This window comes from Falco biarmicus, chromosome 9 (genome assembly GCF_023638135.1).
Source record: "Falco biarmicus isolate bFalBia1 chromosome 9, bFalBia1.pri, whole genome shotgun sequence".
Taxonomy (NCBI): Eukaryota; Metazoa; Chordata; class Aves; order Falconiformes; family Falconidae; genus Falco; species Falco biarmicus.
In genome coordinates, this window is record NC_079296.1 from 29,182,124 (window position 1) to 29,201,450 (window position 19,327).

Here is a 19,327-nt window from a genome sequence, read left to right on the forward strand (position 1 = left end):
CCTTACAGACCTGTCTGAATATATCCTGTTCAAAATTCTGCCCCTTTTTAACTGAAGAACCGGGTACATGAGTGCAGACGGGGATTTTTCTAGAGGCAGAACAGGTAATTCAGACAGTCCTGTAAGCACCAGAAATTTAGGGAGGTATACTCGTCCAGCTAAACAGAAGTATGCTTGTACTATAGAAAACATCCTGTGATTCATTTAAAACTGGTTTTTGTTTTGCCACCACTCCCTACTGCCGCTGCCGTCAGCCCTGTTTCCACAGACACGATCCGGACCAGCTCCCAACTGCAAGCACGCACATCTGTGCTCACAGCTGGATGCGCTGAAGCAACTGTGCCCAGGCTTCCCACCCCAGAGACCACCTCACACATCCTTACAGCAGAGGGGTGTCACTCGCTAAGGGCTGTCAGTCACCTGACCCAGGCAGCTGTACAGCTAAGATGCTGACATCCAGTGTGCACAGGGAGGTCCAAAGTGCCGAGTAGGTGACCCGGCTGTTTGTGCACACAGATCCCTCGCTGTTCCCAGGAGCAGGGGAGGCCATGGCCACTGAGGAGCCATTCATGCCAGCTGCTCTGAGCCATGATACACATATTTACATAATGTATATTTGTAAATGTCTTTACAGATCTATTATACCGATAAATGCAGTTTCTCAAAAGTTAATATAAGTGGTAGGAGAATTCCTTATTACACAGGTCTGTCTGAAATTAGGACAGACTCCTCTTTGTCAAAGCTGGGGACTGTCCCTCATCTCATGTCCAGGTCAAAAGCTTTTTACACACTTTATTCTTTGGCATGTTATTTATATTTTTTAAAAAAAATATTTTAACTTAGGAGAGCTTTTGTGGGATAGCTTATATGCCAAAGAGCCAAAGTTCTGACTGATGTTTGGGAGTGGGGATGTGTCACAGGCCAGGCTCACCCATCACCCTTCACGTGACATACATTCCTTATATGCTGAGCTGTGACCAGATCAAAGAGAGGGTGGGTTTGTTTCATTTTATCTCAAGGCAGCTCTGCCAGTCCTTGAGCACAGCTAGGTATTTTGTGACACAGCAAATCCTTCTTTCAGGGTATATTGTATTTGCAATGGTAAACCCTTCCACCTTCCTTTACGTATGTATCACAGCTAGTGACCCCTTTGTCAACATGTCTGATAACCCCGATTTGTTGGAGGTCGAAATTGGTAAGATACGAAAAACAGCAACGCAGGACTAAAGTGTTTCCTTTTAGGATTAACTGAACAGTCTTTTTTTGTTATTCCCTCCAACATGCAGAATTTCTAATGTATTTGTAAGAAACCTAAAAGTTCTGAGAAGCACCTAGAGCCAAGACTTCCAAAATTCTCATTGCAAAAGTTTGAAAATCAATTCTGTGTGCAGTGAATTACTGATCAAAAGGTCCCATCCAGTCTACCTGACACAAACTGGATCTCAAAATAGCTATCTGTTGCTGAAAAGTGTTTTCAAAGATTAACCGTGACACAGACTGCACCTTTATCTGCAAACTTGAATTTAAACAAAAAGCTCTCAACTGAATTGAATGAAGAGTTGGTGCTTGCAGTTAAGAAACAACTCTTAAGTTTGACCTCTTAATTACCTTTCATTACTTGCAATGTAAGGTAAAACTAGCTTAACTAACTATTTTCACTTAACTGATGTTAAGTATTTGCTGATTCGGGTCTTTGACTGTTTCTAGTATCTGTTCATCCCAAGAAGACAACTAGAGAATAAACATTAGTAGATAATGAGGTCCTGACTCAGACGTGTTGTGAAGAAAGAAGATTGTAGTTATGTACCTGAAGCGAGGGCTGTCTGCGCTGGGCCATAGTAGCCTCCATCTCCCAGATACTCTCAGGCTGCTGCCCTAGTGAATTCCTCCTGCAATGAGCCTCTTTACTTGGAGTTTTGCCTTAAGTACTTGAGAGCCAGACAAAAAGCCTTTGAGAGCTAGTCGGATACACCAACCCAGGCAAAAACATTAAGTGTCTAAATGCCCTTCCATGCTTCGCTTTCTCACTGCTCTGGAATGGCCTTGAGGCTTGGGTTTGAGACCCTTAAGATTTGCAGAATCCTTTTGCTATAGGCTTTGCTGTCTGTCTCTCTCTCACCTTTTCTTCTGTCTCTCTTACAGACAGGTCTTTATAAAATTTGTCAGTTGTAGCCTATTATATCAGCAGGCACCTCAAGAAATCTTGGCCTCCAGCTAACTGGACAGACTGGTTTTTGAAGCTTGTTCAACTTCATGGGTCAAAGGGGGTTGAACTGGAGATCATATGTTCTTGATGACTTCCTATATTTACACCATACAGTACACTGGTTATCTGCTTAGTCTCGTAGGCTTGATACAAGTTAAGTTGTCTGGAGGCAACAAACCTAGTATTCTAGCAACTCTTGCAAGAGCTATGTAACTTTAAAAATTGGAAGAATTCACACAAATACCTATTAGATACTTCCTAATTTATCACAGTTTGTAATTAGAAAATGAAATGGCTCCAGGAAAAGAATGAGGAATAAAAGAGACAGATTTTTAGGAAATTTGATTATGCAAAAATGGGTATGTTTTGATTTCAGTCCAGCTGCATGGGAAAAATATCTGATTGCAGCAGCACATTCAATTATCTCTAATTTAAATGGAAATAATATCAAAATGTTTTTTTTAAACTACAGCCTTATTCAGTGCACATGGAACACCCATGATAGTCTAACCAATTCACCTAAATATGATCAAATGAAAAGCAAACTGTTCTGGATACTCATAGTTATAAATCTGGGGGCGGGTTTTTTTTTTTGGGGGGGGGGAGAATTAGAGACCAAAGCAACAATATAATCAGTCATGTGAAAAATGAAACACCTTTTTTTCAAAACAAAGCCATAATTTTGCTATTGTAAAGATATATTAATGTCAGAGATGAGCAAGAATATTTCAATCTCAATCTATAGTTGGATTTTTTTGTTGTTTGGGTCCTATTTCTAGCAAACAATAAATACAGGAAGAAAAATAACTGATGCTTACAAGCCTTTCTAATTAAAGGCTAGCAAGCCTTTTTTGAAAAGGACACAAACGCTTGCAGACAAACATTCTCCCCAAACTAGAACGAAACCATTTAAATCTCCTCTCATTCTTTTCATTCCTCATTACTTTTCATTTATAGACACTGCCAGGTGCCAGCTGGGGTACAAGACAGAAACGGTAAACTGCAGAAGATGGCTATTTGTGATGTTTCGAGCATAACCAGAAGCTGAATCTATTGGGGGGGGGGGGGGGGGGGGGGAACCCAAACACTCAGAAAAGCAGAAGTTCTGCAATCTTCACCCTAGATTTGCAGATTGAATGTATCTGGTTAGTTTAGATAATAATCCAAGCTATTCTTGTAGATGCAGTGCATTGCTGCAGGAAATAGCAAAACATTTTGCTGTGCACCTGTTTCTCAAACCTATAAGTCTTTATATATATATCAGCATATAACACTATATCCTTTTGCTGTAAATTATTCATAGCATGAGTTTTGAGCAAAACATAAGATGTGCTTGTGAATTACTTGTCAGTTATTCTTATGATATTTTTTTTCCAGAATTGAGAACCTAAAAAGAATCGGTTGGATTGTTTTTTAAGAAAAATTGGGTAAAGTTTTAGGCTCTAGGAATAGTCTTGAAGTACCAGACCCAGCTTGTCAGCACATGATGTTCCATGTTGCTGTATTACAGGGCTACTGAAAGTATGGAATATCCTTCAGTTCCAGCCAACATAATGAAAGGATCAGATATTTCTGTCAATAAACATTATTAAGACTAAAATTAAGCTTCATTATTTCAGGATTCAAAAAATTTACACATACTCAGTTATTTAACCGTTCTTTTAAAGCAAGACTTATAAAGTGGGATTAATTGTCACTAACTACCACAGTTGCTCTAGAGTTGGTACCAGAGGTAAGAAGATCCCTGTCAGCATAAGCCTGTACTTGACCACTACCTGACGCCTTGAGTGGCTGCATATCTGCTCAGCCTGAGCCATGGACTGCAGACAAATAATCACATGATGTTAGTGCTGTTATTTCCTGATTTTGTTTAGCTAATTCTCATCTAATTCCAATCCCCTTTGAAGACGTTACTTTAATTTTTAAGAGACAGCTGTAGTCACTAATGATGAAGCTGGAAGATAGTTTCTTTTTGGCAAAGCTCTATGTGTTACTCAACTGTCTGAATAATGTTTCAAGTTTAAAGAAAGCTTTAAAAAAGGGAAAGAATACTTTGATGCCTGCACTTCTCTTTGTAAGCAAAGCTTCCAAGACACTATTGGTAGCCTGGTCATGCATCAGAGATGAGGTAGGCAACCCTAAAATGTGGAATCACATAGCTTACAATGAAGAATGGAAGGCATTTTTAAGCCCTTTTTGAAAAAAAACCAAAACCAAACATTGCTTTTCTTTATGGATTGTAATAAAACCTTCAGCTTAGGTCTAATAGAAGATACTTAGTTTAGGTGAACAGGAAGAACATACACTGGGAAGAAACTAAAAATACATGTGAAGTTTCTAATATAACCAGACTTCCAACAGGTTTCACTATAAAATTAGTCTTTTGCAGGAAGTTATATCTGTGTTGCTGACATTGACTTGATTTTAGTGGTGTGTGTTTTAAAAATGTGAAGCGAGGTGGGTTTCCAAATACTTGCTGAATGAAAAATGAGATATTCAGCTTAAATTGCCTTGATCACAAGTAAAATTTTAATGAGGCCAGTGAAGCTGATGAATAAAAAACCTCTATGGTTCCAGGTATCAGTCCATGAAACTGGAGTCCTGAGATCACAAGTTTTTATAGCTCAGTCTCACAGGTACTCTAATGGTTTCTCAGATGACCTGAGACCAGGAATGTGTAATTTTCACCCTCCTATTGTAACTGCAGGTGCTATGGGAATGAGGTAAACTGTCTGCTGATAAAATGACTCGTGTAAGGTCAGAAGTCAGAGAGCATTCCCATTATAGCTGTTAAGTGTTGTGAAGTCAGTTCTGAATAAAATGTTAACGCAGAAATATTCTAAAATACTAATGCAGGCAACGATGTTCTTTCCTGATGCATTTTTAAATCAATTGTTTAAACTATAATTAATTGTATTAAGGAGGAGGATATATTAATTGTATTAAGAAGAAGCAAATCGTGCCAAAGAGCTCTGTTAAAAAGGGAGGACAACTTCATACATAAATGATTTAACAGCTAAACTACTTATTGAGCATACATTAAGCACATTTTTCTTAATTTATATAAATTAGTGTTAAACCACATGGTAATTTTAATGCTGGCTTTGTTTAATATCTTACAGGAAGCTTCAAAAGATGGTGCATGACATCAAGAAAAATGAAAGTGGGATAATAAACAAGTTCAAAAAGTAAGTCTGAAATGCCAGTACTAGTTTATCAATTTGGGAAAATTCAGATTGCTAGCATAGTGTATTTTACTTTAGTGATGGGACCACGTTATCATAGAGAGATGTACTTCAGCATATGTACAGAGCTTCGGTCCAGGCTGCAACATGCAGAATTGTCATCAGTATTAAAAATACCACAAAGTAGTTGCAGAATTGGTCTCCTATAGGAGGTTGTGTTTGTAGCCCTGAAAGAACAGTATTTGGGTAAATGCATTTTTCTTGCATGTTCTTTGAGAATGATCATCACTTGTTTGGGTGTGTGCCTTTCTCAGTCCACTGTTCAGGCTACCAGCTGCAATTACACTTTAATTTGAGCTCCACCTTGAACCCACTGTTCAGACATCATAGTCAGTATTCCCATAAAAATGCTAAGTCCTCCTATGTTTCAGTCCTGTAAAACAAAACTCAGCATTACCTAGCATCTTTATTCCAGTAAGAAGTGCTGAACAGCATATATATTGATGTCCCGTGCATATGAGTATCATCAAATATTCATGTGTATTTACACAGAGAAAGAAATTCCAGTAATTCTGCATCCTTGTCAAATGAATACACTATTCACTCTTTCTAGTCAAACATCTATTTAAACCAATTAGCTATTTAGCACACTTTATTTTCCTTAATGCAATAGCTTATTTGCATTGAACTTCCATTTGGATGCAATTTTTCTTATTCAGATGTCTTTCTTTTCACGGGTCATTGACAACAAAAGTACTAAGTACTTTTAAAAGTTAATTAGTACACAGTGTCTGCAGTATTTCCAAGACAACTATATTAAATCTAGAAATACAGCTCTCATACATAAAAGGCACATGCAAATGTTGTTTAAAATTGTTCTTAAAAGAGTGACCATGATGGCTCAGTTCAAGGGAAAGAAAAAGTATGGTTCGAACAAGAGCTAATGCTGGGGATGTAGGAAATGATCGGTACGCTGGTGGGAGAAGTAGCAGGGCTCTGCCTGGTCTGGCTATGCAAGCGCTCCAGAAAGCCGGACTGGCTCGGCGATGCCTCTGCTGTCAGCCCAGGCAGAGCCAGTGTTTGCAGGGCAGCCACTAGCCCCGCCACAGGAGGGGGGATACACTTCTAGGAGCAGCAGGGACCACCTGGCTCTCCCATTTCCCAGGCAGGGTGCAAGCCTTCCTTTGTGGCCTCTTTTATCACAGCCGTGTTTCTGTCCACAAACCTTGAACAGGCTCTGATGGTAGCACCTGATACATCACATAGATTCTTGAGGTTACTTTTTTCCTTTACTTGGCTTCTTTCACTCTAGCACTGCTGCAATTTGCAGGAAATCAGTCATGTGGTATATGTACTTGTTATTTCCACACATGCTCAAAAGCAAATTTTCCCTCTAAAATGACTTTCAGCTCCTTGGACCTTTAACTTAATCTGAGTGGATTTGCTTTTAACACAGTATGTAAATAGACCCCTGTGTTCAGAAATTCATCTGCTAAAATCCTCAGTTTCACCTGGGACCTGCTCACAGGGAAGAGCTTCTAAGGCTGTCAAGGCTTCTGGTGGGTTTTTGGAGGGAAGGGGAGTGAGGGAGATTGGGATTTTGTTATGTTCTTGCTTTTTAATAAAGGGTGGCTTCCTACTTCACAGTAGTAGTTTGTGTAGTTAATAATGTTGGTGTGGGTCCAGTTCAAATGGCTGAGAGGAAAGCAGATGGCAAAAATAATAGAAGCATCTTATTTATGATTTGAGGCAACAAATTGTCTCCCATAGTTGCCTGAACATGAATTCTGCTGTTAATCAGTATTGCTCTGACTGTGTGTCCTTCTCTGAGAGTAAGAGGAGAAGGACAGACAAGGGAGAAATAACAAGAACTAAATGTAGCTGAAGCTGGGAAGGTCAGAGGTGCCATCGTTAAATATCAGATACAAGATTGCTGCTGTAACAGTGCAATTCTTTGATTCTCTCAAGATTAAAAAAAAATCCACAAAAAAGAGCAGGCTCATAAAAACTCTTGTAATGTCTGTAGCACAGAGCTCACATTTTGCCTCCCCGAGCTATAAGAATACAAGTTGAGAGGTAACAAAATATAAAATAATACATATAATAATCTTTCTGATACTTCTGTGGTTCATCTAAGCCATAATAATCTCTTCTGCAATTATGAAGACCAGAAACTTACTCTTATTTAAAAAAAAAAAAAGAAGAAAAATTCTCATGTTTGCACGACTTCAGAACTCAGATCTTGAACCCAGCACGTAATGAGGCTTGCAATAAAAGCATGAGTTGACAACACTTATAAGGATATGTACAAGAGATGCCAAGCTCTGCAGAATTAGAATTGGCTGTATTCCTCTGAATGTGCCCTTTGGGGACTTCTTGTTTGATTATTTTTTTTAGATGTTTTTTTCTTAAAAATGCCATTATCCAGCTGATCAGTTCCTCCATTTCAGTTAGAGGATTATTTTATTAAATGTCAAGGATCTAAATATGACTGAAGCATGTATTTAAAAAAATGGGCTTTACATAGCACAGATTTGGAATTTGTCTATATGCTAGAAAAAAATCATTTTGACTCAAATTCAGATCTGTTATAAGTAGAAATAATTTTAGGTAAGTTAAACAGTGTAATTCCTTACTCTAAGCCTACAGTTGTCACACAGATGTATACTGCAAGCCTCTGCTAATGAAATTGAAAGAATGATCAAACACTCATGAAATGCACATTTGACTTATTACCAGTATTTGTTAAGACACTTCTAAAATCTGGATTGGCTCTTGACTATGCAGAAAAGTAAGAGAAGTTCTTGCATCAAGTGCTTGCTCTCCAGTGTAGTTCACCTGCCAGGTACAGCTGGGGAGGGATATGTCTGCCATCCATGTGTGTCTTAAAGGTCTGCAGAAAGCAGTCTGAACAGTGGTGGTAAAAGCAAAGAAAACTACAGATTGTTTCTTCATTACTTAAAAGTTCCTGTTGTTTATTCCCCATCCTGACTCAGAATTTTCCAACAGTAAAAATATTGCCCATTGCAGGATAGCATTCACCTGCTTGCCCTTAATCACATGCAAAACTATTTACAATGCTGGAGTCCCAGCTGCTCTGCAGATCATGTCAAAAAGGATTATGTACTCAGGTGTAGAAGCAAAAGGTATAGCCAAAGTTCTATAAACAATGAGAGCTGGGGGCATTTTTTCATATTCACATCCTTGGTAGTACAGAACGTGGAAGTAAGAAAGAAATCATGGGTTTCACTCTGCAAGGTGGTCGCTGACGCTTGAAACAAACTATTCCACTAGGTCATGAGAATACAGCTCAAGAAATGTTTCTCTGTCAGCTGGATTGAACCTGTTTGGAACTCTGAAAAAGTTTGCAAAGTTCAATTAATTTATTTTTTAATCAGAAGTGTGATCATCTAGTGCACTTGGGACTAATACATACTTACTCAACTCAGTAAAGATGTTAATATAATTTTTGTAAAACCTGTTAAGTTAAAATGTTTCTTAAGAAGCAAATGGAAGGAGTTAATGACAGAAGAAGTGAAGGACTCTTGAGAACAAAGAGGTTTTAGGCACATTTTAACTGCTGGAGGAGTGAGCAGAAACACTAGTGAGGAAATGCTTACGTAGGAGAATTAAGTGCTACACGAAAAGGGCTACTACTTCATACGTTTGGTTACTTTTCTGGGTGTAGCCTGTAAAAATGCTGGAGCAAAAACCCCAGACTTCTGCTGCATTCTTTTTAAAAATTCTCCATTTAGTGCAGGAAAACACAAAAATGTGCTATAAACGCAAAGCATATGATTAATATTTGCAATTCCTACAGGACTCCTATGTGCAAAGTTAAGCACATGCCTAAAGTGTTTTGTTGGATCAACCTCAGCATGCTATAGAGGGGAAAATTCCTAAAAGTTGTTATGAATTTCTGTACAGTGCATTCTGCTCTTGTGTGGGCAGCGTCTACGCCCTATTATGTGGGAAGTCTCATATGCTGCTTGGTTATTTGTTGAAGCTAAAATGTGTATACTAAGATGTGTTACATTGGTTTTAAAACTTGTAAACCATACTCTCAGAAATGTACTTGGATTTTATTGAGGCCTTTAGAACTGAAATTTCTCATGGGTATTTAAAAACCGCCAGAAAATTACTTATTTTCTATTAAATTTTAGAAAAATACTAGTCCCATTAAGTAAATGGAAACTTGAATTATTTGTGTTCTGTCACAGCTAGTACAGAGATACTTCACTACTTAAGTCCAGAATGGCGTAGCACTAGAATATTTTATTCAAAAACTGCATTTTCTATAATTTCATATAACCATTTAAAGATATGTTAGGAAATCGTTCTGTCTTCCACTTAAATATTGTATGGTCAGTTGGATGGATTTGATTCTTTCAGTACTTTCTCATTAACTTCAAGGGAACAGGATGGAGTCAGTTGCCACTCTGCAAGCATCTCTGTGGATAACTCCATCAGAGCCTGAAATAGCTAGGTAACCACTCCTTGGCGGAGGAGCTATGTCTTTTCAGTTTGCATTGTGGTTTGCACATTGGGTAAAGTTCTGGTTGTTGCAAAGTGAAGCTCCAATTGACTTCAAAGGAGCCTGGATTTCAGTTTTGGCACTCAGTAAATCATACCCATACAGTGAGAATTATTTTAAGTGGATTTGAATTTTAGAACAAGTAACATATTGGAAGAGATTTTAGCAAGCATAGATGTGGCCGTGAACTGTTTCAGCTCTGACAGAAACATTGTTTCTTTTCTTCTATTGATATTCAGGTTCCAAAATGAACAAGTGGCCTTAATTTGCAAAACGGGGAAAGATACTTGGGATCGGTATGCTATTTCAGAGCTGCACAATGGCATGATAGACTGCTTAGACACAGACCTCTGTTCTGTGTTGTGTATGCTTTCATTATAACGTATTTACATTTTCTGTTGGGGCCACTGCCAGGATTTACAGGGCCTGGGACAAAGTGTCGAAGCCTTCTGCTTAGCAGCTTGGAATTGTGTAAGGTGGCTTAACCCCCATACGTTACACCGTGACCCCAACAGCCTCCTACTTTTGCCTCAGTTCCACTGTTTTCCAAGTCTCCACTGTCTCTGAACAGCTCATGATAGACATGTTGCAAGGTACATCAATACGTCTTGCTCTGCCCCTTGCTAAGACCTGAGATCTGTCCTGGCAGTGGCCCTGAGTTTTTCTTTCTAACATGCCTGTGCTAACCCGGATGGAAGACACGAATGCTTTTTCATTTACTGTTTGTACACTAAGTTATATTGTGCTGCGGGAAGTTAAAAGACTCTGAGAAAGCAATTTTCCATCATTAGTGCTGTTAGTAATGAACAATGCAGGTAAACACCTCAAAAATAATGTGCCTAGATGGTTTTTTATTTGGTTTTTTGGGGTGGTGTTTTTGGTTGGGGGTTGGGTTTTTTTAATTGAGCTTTACCAATGCCTGCACCATTTATTCATTGATTCATGCATGTGCTTTTTCTTTTTTTTTGTGACTATCTGAACAACAGAATTCTATGAATTCAACTCAAAAGTAGCCAAAGAATTTCTCAAAACAGATGGGAAAAGTTTGTGAATTGATGTGTTAGTGCCAGCATGACACCACTCTGAGTTACACTGCTACCTGAACAATGACACCTAAGCAGCACACTCCTGTAGTAAACCAAAATTTGTCGATATCACTACTGCTCAGAGATCACAAGAAAACATTTTAAAGTCTTTGTTGTCAATTTTTTTCTACATAATTTGTTTATTTTTGCAAATTAATTTGTTAGGATCTGATTGAAGAATGAGTGAAGCCATCAATTCAGCAGACAAAGGCTCAGGTCCATGGTGAGATCTCATCAGTGCTACAGGGAATCTGTCACACAATGTTCAGAAGTCACTTTCAAGAGTTATTTTAATGTAAATTGTGTTACTGTTTTATATGGTGACAAAAAGCAAAGGTTGATTGTTTCTCTTCAGGTGCATCAGTCTGGCCTCTGATGTCACACATGCCATTACTTTTGACTTTAAACCCAAATTCCTCTTTTTTTTTTTTTTTTTTTTTTTTTTTTTTTAACATGCGAATGAAATAATTGCTATATCAACTGGCTGTAATTCAGGGTCTTCTCTGGACAGCTGCAATTTAGCAATCAGGAGTATACATACATATATACACATACATGAACAGGAGTACATGTATATTTGTATATTACATATATGTATACTCCTGTTTGCTACATATAAATATACATGCACACATACATATACATACATATATAGCCACAAAGATCCTTTCAGTATTTCTACAAATCATCTTTGGATTCACTTGGTATTACAAATGCCATTATAACAGTATTTATGAAAAAAGGGGCATAACACCATAAAATAATAGTAAGTTGAAACTGAATCTGGTCCTGAGACCTAGTGTACATTTAAACATTAATCAGAAAACAAAGTGCATGCAAAACGGTAGTTACAGAAATATGACAGGGGAGTGCTGCACCACTTTCTTATGCTATAGTCTTAGCAAAGCCTCTGTGAGCCTGATTTTCATCTTCAGATAGATGTGCATTTATCTCTGACCCCTATGTTATCTGTTTCTGCATTGGAAATGAAGAGGAGGGTGGGTGGGCAAGGAAGCTGTTCTTTCAAAATATGTTCTTAGGAAAAAAAAAAAAGAAAAAAACCCCACCAACCCTCAGAATAGATTCTAATTTCTTATCTGTTTCTAGCTTTTCAAAGCATTCTCCTGCAGCTATTTGCTAAGCATCTGTGATGATAATCTGTATTTCTTCAGCTGCAGGTATCTTTTGTTACCAGCTTTTTAACATGTCTGGCTGACGTTCCCTTCTAGTGTATGTTACTAGATTATAAATGTAATAATTATTGTTTACAGGCTGAAAAAAAAACCTCCACCAAGTCTACCACAAAGGGATTATGCTTCAGGTAAGTCTATTAATGCAAATTTAAACTGCATGTCTATGTATATTTGATGCCTATACACCTACCAGTATTTCAGTTATACATTTCCTCATTAATTTGTTTTTAATGAGAGAATAGTCTATGATTATCAACAATTCTGAAGGTAGTTCACACCTTTAAAATGAGAGGCAAGCAAAACGTGGCAAGTTGTCCCACAAAATCAGTATTTACCAGGGTTCTGCACGTAGGCTGTTCTAAAAAGGGAGAACCCACATCCAGGCCCTCTTTGCCAGACACTGTGATGTGAAAGTAAATAGGGGAAAAAACGGAACAAATTATCATCACAGATTCTGAACCTTAATGCTATTAACGTGACAATTATGATGTTGTGAATTATCTTACAGGTAGAACTATATTTGCTTGTCATGCAGCACTGCCCTCAAACTAGTTCACACCCATTTTTACAAGTTAACAGCTGTCTTGTTAAGGAAACAATGATATGAAAACTGAAGCAAAGGACAGAGTTTGGAAGTTATCAGATAATTGTTTCATGTTTAACATGAAGACTTGTAATTAGTGTGCTGTCTTGCAGCTTTATCTGAGAAACAAGCTAAGTACAAAGCCCTGAGGTCAGTGGTAGTTGCATTATGTAGAAATTGTTATTCCTACTTAAAAAGGAGATACATTAGCAGGACACTGTGTAAAGTGCATGCTCTGCTGTTCAGACTATGTGCAGGTTTGCATTTTCTAATTTTTTTCCAACAGCTCTCAAACAAGTTATCTAAACAAGCAAGCAGGCATCTAATTTACTGTTCAGTCCAAACAAGATGTGTTGCTCTGAACTGTTCAGGAAATTTTGACTTTTATTTTTGTTTGTTTGCTGAATATGATAAGTATACATTGAAAAAACAACCCAAGATAAACGTTTATGCTCACTGTTCCATCTGCTTAAATAACTCTAATGTTTTATTTAGAACATGCAGACAACGAAGAAGAATGGTCAGATGATTTTGTAAGTACATATTTTGGGATAGTAGGGGGTTACTGTAGCAACACACTAGCACAAGTAATAATAATAAAAGGGGTTTTTTAATCTTCTACTTGTGGTTGAACTTAATTAAATGTTATTTGTTACATCACCCTTATTTACAAGTAGCCACTGATTTTTAGCTACCTCAAATTTTTTTGCATTAACTTAAAAGTACACTCAGAAGTACTGTCGGTGATAGTACTAAGCTTTTTGGATAAGTAAGCATGTGACATCAATTTGAGGGACTTCTCAAACTGAGCAATAATTTCAGAAACCAGCAAGATCATCTGTTTGGGAGAGGGAGGGTGGGAGGCGTGAGGAGGGGAATGCCACTTATTGCTAAAAGTGAAAAACTTCTGATAAGGTTTTGGAGAATATTAGAATGAAGCAAGTCATGATAATCAGCCACACAAAGTAATGGTACAACCGTCATCCTGAAGTCTGAAGTGACTAGTTTCCTTCTGGAGTTAGGTCCTGAGCACCTTTTAAATAGGAAAGGCAGAGGAAGTGACAGGACACATCAAGAGTCACAGCTGGAACTAAGAAGCTGTCCTGTGAAAAGAAACAAGCTGTTAGTCTGTAATTTGAAGACTGAGCGCTTGGTGTGAAAGGTACTCCTTGGAGATAGCAAGGAGCCAGGGAGCAGGAAGCTCCTGGGAGGAGCGGAAGGGGAGGCTGGCAGGAGTGCCTGTTGATTTAAAGGGAATATTAAAAGGGGGTGTAATGAGTCCTTTCAAAAATACATTCTCATTACTTAGTTAATTGTACTCCTGCAAGGATATTTGTATCATATACTGCTATGAAGCTGTAAGTATGTTCTGAGATGAGAAATGGGAAGTTCTGTCTTTCTAGGACAGTGATTATGAAAATCCAGATGACCACTCTGACTCTGAGATGTATGTGGTCCCCAGTGAAGAGAATCCTGATGACAGTTATGAGCCACCTCCAAGTGAGCAGGAGAAAAAGAAGATTCCCTCCTCATTCCCTATTTCTAGGGGTGAATACGCAGGTAGTTATGGAGTAGTTGACTATGTCAGCTTGATAATTGCGTATTTATCAGTACCAGAAGAGAAGTGGCCTCAAATGGACTAACCTGTCCTTTCCTCAAGAGTTTGCTTTTAATTCTGAGAGTAAGTCTTCAGCTTTCAGGGGTAGGATTTTTTATGTATGTTATTACAGCATGGAACAGGTTAGTATTGCTGTTAGCAATGTTTAGAATTTTAACATAATGTGTTCTTAGAGACTTTGATAGACATCTACTAACTACAAAATTCAAGCAAAGGTACAGGAGATAGCACTAACATGGCTCCAGATTTATCTGCAAATTTTACTGCAGGAATTCATATTGAAGATTAAGTGCATAAGACTAGAGTGGTCCCTTCTTAATCTTTTCTGTATCTCAAATCATTATTCTGAAAGCAGTAAAACAGAGGACAAAGCAGGCCAAATATTCATGCCGTATTGTCCTTCAAGATTGGTACTGAAGAGGATAAATATCCGGAAAAACAAGACAGAATCGAGATTTTATTTACATCAGTCAAGCATAAATGTGCATTTTCTTCCTGTTTTGATTCTTTTCAATCGTGGGCAAATCGCACTGAAGTGAAGGAAAGTTAGCTTCGGTTACATAAGATTTGAGCCATGGGGTAAAGAAACATTGGCATGATGCGTGCTTTCATTTTTGTATGACACAAGACTGTCGCTGCTTATAGAATAATCACTGAAGTGCTAAAATGCCACATATGTAGTCACAGAGGTTTATCAGCACTTCACCTATGTGTCCTTTGAAAAGGGGAAGAATTTTTAAAATTACACCCCAGAGGACCTGGCATAATTTGTGTTTCAGTCCCACCCTTTGTGCTGTGGAACAGTTGTTTTTCTTATATGTCAAGATACTTTCTTTCTCACTTTCTGCCACCAAAGTTCATACTGGCACAGGACATATTAATAGACTACACCACCCAGCCACCACCTTTTCCCCAAGGAGTTAAACAGTTTTTCATACAACAGTCGGTGTCTAAGCAACCCCTCTGCAGCAGAGGACTAGGCTGTTACCTTGAGCAATGAAATAGGACCAGTTTGCACACAAGTCTCAACACCAGGACCAGCATACACTCAGGTCTGCCTTCTGACCTGAGCTGCAGCCTCAGCAGACTTGTTTACACAGGCAGTACAAGATGGTCCAGAGGCCAATGTGTAATTTTTACTAAAACTGTTTTCTTCTGTATGAAAAGACAATCGCACCAGTCACCAGCAGCTTCCTCCCGTCAACAAACCTCTCCCAAGTACACCTAGTGCAGCCACGTCCAGACCAAAGAAACCATCCGTGCCATCCCTGCCACTGCCATCTCCTGCTGCCAAACCAAAAGTACCACCAAAGCCTAAGGAGTGTAGTGATGATGAGGTAATGTTTATAGATATACAAGTTTTGACGGTTTAAATGACTGATGACCCCACATCAATTAGTAGACTACACAGCAATGCCATGGTTTGGTCTCAGCTTCTATAGTACAAATAATTTTGTACATTTTTGTGACATTGTCACAAACAGTGACCTGTGAGTACCATGCTGACAAGTATCAAGGAGGCTCTTCAGATCACAGAATAGTTTCTGCTCATCCAGAACCAGCTGCAGGCAATGGGAAGAGAGGAACCTTAAAAGGGTACCCCAGGACCAAAAGGAAGGGAGGGCTTTTATCCACCAGTCTCATACTGGAGTAATTTGGTAGAGGGTTGTCAGTCTTGGGGAATCCCATCTGCACAGGATGATAAATGTCTGCAACAGCAGTCACTGCGAAATGGTAACTATTGTAAACTGCTGCCAGGGCTTCAGTCCCAACAGTTTGTTGATATGATGGAGGTTTAACTGGTAGATTTTTGTTGTGCATTTCTCATAGGATAATTACATTGTGCCAGTGGACAATGACGACGATAACTATATTGAACCCACAGAAAGCAGCATGTCACTACCTAAAAAACGTGAGTTTTAGTCATTTAAGCTAATAATTATTGCCTTGTTAGGAACAACAGTGGAAAAAAATGGAACAAATTAATGCCTGTTTCTAGGGCTCAGAGTGGAGGTGCAGCTAATAAAGAGAATGCAGCCTGCAAAAAGGCAGTTGGCTCTTCTGATTCATGACAAGGCCAAGGAAAATTATTTTTAACTTTATTGGAATTCACATTTTAATTCCTGCCTCTCTCACTCAGCTGTTTCAAAGTCCAGCCCCTGTACAACCAGGAAGGTTTTCATGGTATGTGATCTCCTTCCTCATCCAAGGGAGCCACAGCATTAAAATTCCGTTTGCTGAAGTGCCTCAGGAAAAGAACAAGCATTTTTAGATTTTCAGTAGATAAAGACCGACTTTGATTCATTTTTTTTTTTTACCTTGCTATTTGAAGTATATTTAGCTGGAGAGTCAAACTACTACAGTCCAAAGGTGAAAAGTAAACAGAGAAGAGCATGTAGTTCTGCTCTCTGACATTACTGACAATACCAAACCTATTCAGCAAGGCATGAACGCTGAATAATGTTTCCCTTTTAAAATGAGAGCCACTTTCTGCCTCAGCTGATTTGCTGAAGGTCACACAAAAGGCTATCACTTGGACCTACTTAATATTTATTCTTATTGTATGAGTGCTACATTGTTAACGTTCTTAATATGTGTGTGATGTGTGTGTATATATATAAATATAACTGCGTATATAAACACAAGTATGTGCACAAGTATATATGTATATGAATAAAGTATTTTTTTAGCTCCTGTGAGCAGATTTATGAAGACAGCAAAGTCAGCCCCCCCTACTTCCTCAAAGCTGCCTCTTACTTCTGATGTGCAAGGTATGTGGAGTTTGTATCACTTTTAAAATAAAAATAACATAAGACTGAGGAATATTGAATTACATTTGATGTATTCACAGCACAAACCGTAAGACATACATCAGTAAAACAAAAATATTTTCCCCTTCAGGTTTTTCCATGTTATAGCAGTTGTTTTGCCTAGCTTGAATAGTAAATCTGCTGGTAAGCATAAATAAAACTAGAACAAGTCATTTGCCCCAAAATAATTTATTTTTTTGCTCTTCGCTCTAGCAGGGTAATGCAAATGGATCAATACAACAAAAACAAGTACAGGACTCAGTATGTTAGTAATCCCATTTCACTATAGGAATTAAAACTCAGTACTTTAAAATCACATCAAGATTAAATCTTAAAGGAATTCTGTAGAGGCTGATGTTTTGCATGTCCTGTGATAACACTGTTTTATTTGTTATTTATTTAAGTTCTGTAAAGCACAATTTATTTGGAAAAAGAAACAAAAGCAGAAGAAAATAAGAGCAATCATATTTGCTTTTATAAGTGCAGATATACTTGCTTAATCTTCCTTAGCTGTGCTAACTTCAAGTTGTTTTGTATGCTCATAATCTCATTAATTGCTTGGAATGTAACCTTTACAGACTGATCACACGGTTCTTTAAGTGTCTGCAATTTCGTTAGCAATGTGTTTAGCTTTCAAGTCGTAAACTACAAAAGTTTTCTTCTGAATGACTTAAGATTTTGTGAGTTACTTTTCAGACATTTTAAAATGCCCTTTTCAGTCTTAGCCTTTCTGTAAATCAGTGTCGAGCAACAACCATCTCCTGACAGATGTTACTAAAAAAATAAAACATCTCCCCCTGGTGGGAGCTGGGATGCTTTTCAGCCACAAAAAGCAATGGAGCCTGCTACGAAATTTGTTGAAAGATGATTCAGTTTTCAATTAAGAAAGTGGACATAGATACAAGGATGCTGGTGGCTTTGGCTTTTAATATCTGTGAATTAAAATACACCTGTGCACCAGAGCTCAGAGATGGACACTGGCCACGCAAATGAGCCAGCTTATATTTATGATTTACCCGGCCTCTTCCTCCCTGAGTCAAGGAAAGGCTAAATGCTGCCACAAGTGTGAAAACACAGGGTTGCACAATACAAGCATTCATCTTGCTCTGGGGGCATGGGAGAAAAAGGAAAAACAAAACAACAAAACAAAAAAAAGGTTGTGGAGTTGGGGAAGGTTCAGTAATACAGTGATTGTTCATCAGACTTCTTGAGTCTTCCTGGTGTTCACACTAGAGGACATGGAGTGTAGCTGCCCCAAGGTTTTGGAGGCAGAATCAAGCTCAGAGCAGATTCTCCCAAGTTATTTTCCAGAGACAGAAGTACAGTTGATACAAATTCTGATCAGTTTTTCTGGTAACACACATTACACTTTTGCTAACCAAAGAATGCATTTTTTTTCTTCCCTGTCCTACAGAAGTCTATGAGGTTCCCGAAGAAGAGGTAAGGCCTTTCTACAGTTTGAATCGCATTGCCCTTGGGCAGGACACAAATGTGATTGTAAAAATAGATGATCAGCCTTTCAAAGGGGGAAAAAGGGGAACAAATCTCTCTCTGCACTTAAAACTTTCTGACGCTTCCTTCACAGAAAGACTGGCAAACCAAAAGGTCTGCAGAACACAGTAAATTGAAAGGAGGTGAAGTTTCCCAGTCCTGTGTGATAGTGGTCGGGTCTGGGAAGCAGCAGCCTAAGGGAATACTTTCCAGAAGCAGAACTGCAGCAAAGGAGCAATGACAGTTCTGACAGTAATTTTCTTCCCACTTGCTGGTACTGACATGACATATGGCCAAAGTGTGCTCAGGGCTTCGTGGATTTACTGGGGTTTACATCTTGCCTCTCCCACCCTAGTGCAGATTACCAGCCAGAGTTCTAGTAGAAATCTATACTACAACTCAAAAATAAGATATTGCTAACATAAATAGGATCATACAAATGTATTTTATGAAATTAAAAAGTGACCAAATAATTCAGTGCATTTTCTCTCACAGGAAAAACCATCACCACCACCACCGGTAACCAGGTAACCACTGCTACAAATGTTTGTGCATTATTTAAAACTTGTTAGAAAAAATATTTTCTCATCTAGATACTTATGTTTGATAATTCTGTCTAGAA

The 19,327-nt window shown here is 38.3% G+C and overlaps 1 protein-coding gene across 6 annotated transcripts in view; it reads left to right on the forward strand.

The window, feature by feature from the left end:
- Positions 1 to 19,327, forward strand: part of BLNK (B cell linker) — a 100,355-nt gene that overhangs the window by 64,360 nt on the left and 16,668 nt on the right. For 4 of the 6 annotated variants that reach the window (XM_056352705.1, XM_056352706.1, XM_056352710.1 and 1 more), the window contains 10 exons: positions 5,329 to 5,394; positions 10,165 to 10,221; positions 12,282 to 12,331; positions 13,282 to 13,319; positions 14,190 to 14,346; positions 15,572 to 15,741; positions 16,235 to 16,316; positions 17,095 to 17,175; positions 18,629 to 18,654; positions 19,201 to 19,232. In XM_056352705.1, the coding sequence (XP_056208680.1) occupies positions 5,329 to 5,394; positions 10,165 to 10,221; positions 12,282 to 12,331; positions 13,282 to 13,319; positions 14,190 to 14,346; positions 15,572 to 15,741; positions 16,235 to 16,316; positions 17,095 to 17,175; positions 18,629 to 18,654; positions 19,201 to 19,232 (759 nt within the window). The remainder of the gene's footprint in view (positions 1 to 5,328; positions 5,395 to 10,164; positions 10,222 to 12,281; positions 12,332 to 13,281; positions 13,320 to 14,189; positions 14,347 to 15,571; positions 15,742 to 16,234; positions 16,317 to 17,094; positions 17,176 to 18,628; positions 18,655 to 19,200; positions 19,233 to 19,327) is intronic. The other 2 variants (XM_056352708.1, XM_056352709.1) reach the window with 1 other exon arrangement.